The sequence below is a fragment of the Vombatus ursinus genome, unplaced genomic scaffold (assembly GCF_900497805.2).
Source record: "Vombatus ursinus unplaced genomic scaffold, bare-nosed wombat genome assembly UNPS02014799.1, whole genome shotgun sequence".
In the NCBI taxonomy this organism is placed as follows: domain Eukaryota; kingdom Metazoa; phylum Chordata; class Mammalia; order Diprotodontia; family Vombatidae; genus Vombatus; species Vombatus ursinus.
The window spans coordinates 29,929,879-29,935,878 of NW_020954577.1; the positions used below are offsets into that span (position 1 = coordinate 29,929,879).

The window sequence follows — 6,000 nt, forward strand, 5'->3', positions numbered from 1 at the left end:
TAAGTTTAGGGGAAAAGATAATGAAATCTGTTTTGAGAATGTTGCATTAAAGATGCCTATAGGATATCTGTTCAAGGAATAGACAATAGGCCAGGCTGACTGTCTGCAGAGAAAGCAAAGTTGCATGAAAAAAGGATGGAAAGATAGGTGGGATCCTGATTGCAAGTAACCTCAAATCCAGGGGGTGGGGAACCCTTTAAGGCCTTTCCTTAAGGATGTGACACAATCTGACCTGTGCCTTGAAAAGATGATTTTGGCAGCTGTGTGAAAGATGGATTGGAGACGGGTAAGAATGGAAGCAGGGTGACCAAGTAAGAGTATAAAATAGTCAACTCAACTATCCAAGCAAATTAAATGAATAATCCACATTAATATGAGGTTGACTATGAGTTCGCTCCCACTCAAAACATTCCCCCCATATTTAATATGCTCAGTATATTGATGTGCCATGTTGATATAATAATCCCCTACCTAATCCTACTGTTTCAAGCCTTTCCTTTCCTCAATCTTCTCTACCCTACAAATTAATCTTTAAAACTCATGACTCTCTCTTCTGCCTACCATACAAAGTCCAATCTCCTGAGCACAGTAACCAAGATCTGGCACCACTTACCCTAACCAATCTACTTCCTATTACTATTCAGATGTCTACTGCCTCTCAAAGCGGTCTCCTTGCCATCAGCCCACAAACATCGTTTTCATCTCTAGTCCTCTCTTTCTTACTATCACCAACTCCCTTCCTCACTTCTCTATAGCTCTAAATCTGCTTCTCTACCAATCTGAATTGTGCCAATCCTCTATTAGTCCTTCAAGTCCCAGCTCAAATCCTACCTGGCCCACAGTCCTCCCAAACATTTCAGCCCATATTAATATCACTCTTTTATTAATTCCTATAGGATCTGAAGCAGAAGTCCCCAACCTTTTTTTCCCCCCAAGAGGAGCTACTTTTAATTTTATGGAGGTTTGAGACTGTAGGGAAGGAAAAGGGTTGAAGCCAGTGGAGTCTATGAAATGAGACAGAAAAGTGCTGGCCACACTAGTCCTCCTTACTGGGAATACCCTGGGTTATGGCAGTGGGCCTTCTAGCAGCAAAAAACTGTCTAGTCATCTTATCTACTAGGTAGGAACTCAGCACCTAACAAAGTATGAAAACACTTCATTCCACAACCATCTTGTATTGCTCTCTAGTACTCTGGTACATGTTATCTTCAAACTGGAAGCTTTAAGAAAGCAGGACTCATTCTTATTCTTTCAGGAGAGCTGAGTCCACAAAAAGTGAAAATAAATACTTGTTGATACCTTTTATAAACATGTTCTTCAGTTGTTTTCTGTGTACTTTCTCAAAACTGAAAGGAGATTCCTTGAGTTAAAGAATCATATCTTTTCCTTTTTTTTTTTCTTTCTTAAATCGTCCTGAAGTGCCTAGCGTCATGCTATGGGCACATTAAAGTACTCTTCATTCCATCTAAAGCAGTGATTAAGTTGCTACTCCCCTCCCCAACCCATTCCTGAAGACCCATAAGTAGGTTTAATACCAATCACACCAAAACCCCAACCCAGGTAAGTAGTACAAAACAGTTGAGAATATAAAAGATAAATGAGCATATATGTAGTCAACTCACAGGCACAAAAAAGAAAATTACTGCTCTTTTATTACTCTAACATAAAAAATGTTTAACTCCCCCAAAGCAAACATTCGTAAATGAAATAATTTATGCCAAAGTGGGACAGAATGAGATAACAGATAGAGGAGCAGCCTCTCAGGTTTAAGTGACGCCTCTGACACATATTGTATGATGTGTTACCTGGGATTGGGGTCATAACCTCTCAGTGCCCCCGACTTTTGTTGCACAACAGGGGCTGTTTGCATTGGTAGAGGGAGTGTCCTCAATGGGAGTTCCCTACACCAATGAAATTACAGGACTCAACCCCACCCCTCCACCTAAGGGAAGCCATACAAGGTCTAGTAGTCAGTTAAGTAACAGCACTCTAAGTCTGCCTGAGGGACCCTGGAAACAGATATTTAAAGTGATATCAAATCAAAATAATTTCTTTTTAAAATGAAGAGTCCTATAAAATAAGGTAATCGCAGGTTTATATACATTAAATTTCTCTTTAATGAGGGTGTGTTTTATGAATCATGGCTAACAAACTTAGTGATCTAGTGTTACAGGCAGAACCATTTCACTAATGGTGTAGCCAGAAAGCATCAATACCACCACCAATACCAATACCAAAGGAGGCAAAACTTTTGTCTCCTTTGTCCCTAGCAAATTCTATAGGAAATTGTAAACTCCTTCTAGAACAAGAACTACCATTTTGTTTCCAGTTTTAGCACCAATGGCAACACCCTACAGCAGTGTAAATACTTAGTTTATTGACTTTATTTCACACTAGGTAGCTGTGTGATCTTGATCAAGTCATTGAACCTTTTGGAATCTGTTTCCTCTATTAAAAAAATAAAAGGAATTAATTGGACCAGATGACCTCTAAGTCCTAGAGGAATGGGGGGAGGGGGTGGTGGCTGACATTTTTACTTCTCCAAAAGATGAGAAATTAAAATAAAATGTAGTACAAGTTGGAAGCATTTCTATATTCATCTAACTACCTATAAAAAATAAGCATCACATTCTAATGCTTCCTACCCCATGATTGCAATAAGTCATGAAGGACTATTTTACTCCAAAGATTATTTTGATATTTGTTGGAAGGTACTACCTCTGGAAGGACAGGGACTAAGGTTGGACATGTGATTTCACTGATATTGGTGAGGCAATTTTCTCTATACAGGTAGGTACCTTCTCTACATATTAATAGTCATGGAAAGAGTTGCCTAGGGCACTAAAAGGTCAAGGGCCAACTATCCCAGGGTCACATACACAATAGGTGTCAGGTACAGGACTTGAATCCAGATCTTCCTGGATCCAATGCTAGCCCTCTACCCACAATGTCAACTTGTCTTTTCCACCCTTAGTCGGCCTACAATATTCTGGTGCTAGACTACACCACAGCAGATGAAATACCAGACTAAGAGTCAGCAAGGCCAGGCATTCACTAGCTGCATGACCCTGGCTCTTAACGTATCCCTGAGCCTTGATTTCCTCAACTATAAAACAGACTCTTAAAAGGGCCTCTTAAGGAAACTTCCAGCTCTTCATTTATGATCTCATGATCCCAATATTCCAGAAGTTGTATAAATAGCAGTTTTTACAGAAGAAATGCCATCAATTCAGGACTCTTCTTTAAATCAACTGGTCAGACAAAATGTTGTCCAGAAGAACCAAGTCTATTTCTTACTTCTAGGACTTAGTTCTTGTTTTTCACCTGTAAAACGAAGAGTTTCTAAGGGTCCTTCCCACTCTAAAATATTACTTACACAGACACACACACACACACAGTGTCCCAAAAGCCTTAGTGCAGTTTTAAGCTTTACTTGTTTAAAACAAGAAAGAGGTCGGCTTGGCTGAGTCATTTCACTCTCAGCATCCTTCCTAATTGCTAATATATTATTATTAGTAATAATAGTTTATATAGAGAGAGATTTAAGGTTTGCAAAGCACTGCACATTATCTCATTTGATCCTCACCAGCAGTCCTGTGAAGTAGATGCCATTAGTATTCCCATTTTACAGATGAGGAAGGTAAGGAAGACAGAGGTTAAGTAACTTGCCCAGAGTCACACAGCTGGTATTTGAGGTAGAATTTAAATTCAGGTCTTCCTGACTCCACCTCTATGGCGCTTAGTCACTACACCAGCTATACATAGTGTAGCAGCTACACACTGTAGCAGGTGAAATGACTCAAGGAAACAGCTATCCACTAGAAATTAAAATGAAATCATTGAATTTTTTTCTCAAAATCCAATAAAGAAAGTCTGACCACAGTTTACCAAATTCACACTAGTGACTATGTGATGAAGTCATGTAATAGTCTATTAATCCCTCCTCTGAACCATGCAATGGCATTCACGCCTTAATTTCATTTATGTTGGTAACTTTAGTACTTAAAAAGCCCATAAGGTCACTAAATATTTTTAAGCTAAAAAAATGGATTCAGCCATCATGCTATTATTGCTTTTTCAGTTTCACTAACACAAACATGCTAGTACAATTGAACTTCAGCACTAGAGTTATTTGGATCGAGGTTTCAACAAAAAAAGACCACAAGCAAAACATTAGAATTTTTTAAAAGTCCACAGAGGTTCTAGGTGTACAAAATGATATGAATCAAATCCAGCTTCTTTCCTCCCATTTTAAGAGCAATACCCTACTTCATTAATTACTTAGGGGGCAGTATTAGTGAGGCAGCAATACCACTGGACTGCCGGAGAATAGTAGAAAACCTGGCTGCTTGAGTTACACAATTTAAGATAGTGTGATGCACGTTAAACTTACAGAAGGTGGTAGAAACTGAGGGAAACCAATTTAAATTTAAATTTACCTACATGTAATTTAAAAATTTTTAAATCTGACATAAATGTGACTGCATCTCTTTTGACAAACACACACCACAAGCCAAGACAGCAGGCAGTTTTTTCAGTGTCATGCCCCGATGATGTCAACACCAGCTGGTACCCTGTTGCTACCAAAGGATACATAATTTCAGGCAGTTATCAACGGAAACTACGCTGGATATAAAATAAACCTTCATTTACTCGATGCAACAATTTTCAGCACTCAATATCTGGAAGTATATATTCTCAGAGGCAGAATTTTTAAAAGTATGTTGATCTTCAAACTTCCCCCCCAACCCTATTTTGAAAAACAGTATTGCATCCTGCATTTCAATACACAAGTTCAATTTTAAATCTGTTTCGAAGCTTTTGTTTAAAAAAGCACACAAAGTTCCTCGCAGAAGCGCCCTTCCTAGTTACAAGCTAACATCACAAACAGGATGAACCGAACAACCGAGTGCGTGAGGCACACGTCCAGCTGCGGGGATTTGTAGGGGTCACACAACTCGTGTGTCCTGGGGCAGAATCCGAACGCGTGCCCCTTCCTGGAGTGCCAAAACACAAGTCCACAAACGTGTTTGCGGTGTTTAATAACGAACAGCTCCCATTCATCGGGGCCAGCCGCTCCCTACGCGGTCCACGGACTGGAGCCGAGTCTCGTTTAAAGTTCACAAAGAAAACGTGTTCCCCGGCACCCCGAGGGCGAGGGCTGCTCCCCGCCTGCCAGTGACAGGTCTCCTCGGGCTGCGGGGTCTTCTTCGGCCGGATGTGGCTCCGGTCCCCGCCCCGCCCCGCCCGGGATCCCAGCCTCGGGGCCGCCGCAGCCGCCACCGGTTAGGCCGGAGCCCCACCTGGCGCGGGGGGCGGGGCGGGCTCCAGGTGCCCCCCGGCGGGCGCGCGGGCGCACGTGCACGCGCGCGCCCCCGGCCCCCGCCCTCCCGCTGCCCTTCACCCACCTGGTCCCGGAGTTTGAGGAACACCATGGCGGGCGCCGCCACCGCGCACCATCCAGCGGCCGCCTCCGCGCCCCGCGCCAGCCTGGGCAGGGGGCGCGGCCCGGCCGCCTCAGGGAGAGCGGGGCGGGCGTCCGGCGAGGGCGGCCGGGGGTCGCGGGGCCGGGGGCGCGGGTGCCGCCTCGGGCTGCTGCCGCTGCCGCTGCTCCTGCTCCTCCTCCCGCCGCCGCTGCCCCGGTCCCTTCTCCCGGCCTTCCTTCCTTCCCCAGCCGCCGCCGCCGCCGCCGCCGCTGCCGCCTCGGCCGCCCGCCCTGCCCCTAATGCCCCGGCCCCGGCGGCAGCATCCCAACTCCACTCCACAACATTACCGCCACCGCCACTCACCACCACCGCCCGCCCCGATTGGCCCCGGCGCGGGGGACAGGCCCAGAGTAAGCGGCGCCGGGATTGGCCGCGCCGCCTCCGGGCCCGCCCTCCCGCTCCCTTTCTCTCTCACCTTCTTCCCCCTCCCCTCGCCGCCCCCGGCGGGGGGCCGGAGCCCGGGGGGAGGGGGCGCGTGCGCGCGCGCGACCCCGCGCCAGGGCGGCCGGGGCAG

The 6,000-nt window shown here is 45.5% G+C and overlaps 1 protein-coding gene across 2 annotated transcripts in view; it reads right to left on the minus strand.

Annotated features, from left to right (window-relative positions):
* ANKRD28 (ankyrin repeat domain 28) overlaps window positions 1–5,476 on the minus strand; it is a 200,390-nt gene extending 194,914 nt beyond the window's left edge. The window contains exon 1 of one of the 2 annotated variants that reach the window (XM_027872244.1): window positions 5,409–5,476. Coding sequence is in view for 1 of the 2 variants with exons in the window: in XM_027872242.1 (XP_027728043.1) it covers window positions 5,409–5,435 (27 nt within the window). In the remaining variant the exon portion in view is untranslated. The remainder of the gene's footprint in view (window positions 1–5,408) is intronic. The other variant, XM_027872242.1, reaches the window with a different exon arrangement.
* Window positions 5,477–6,000: the final 524 nt, after the last annotated feature.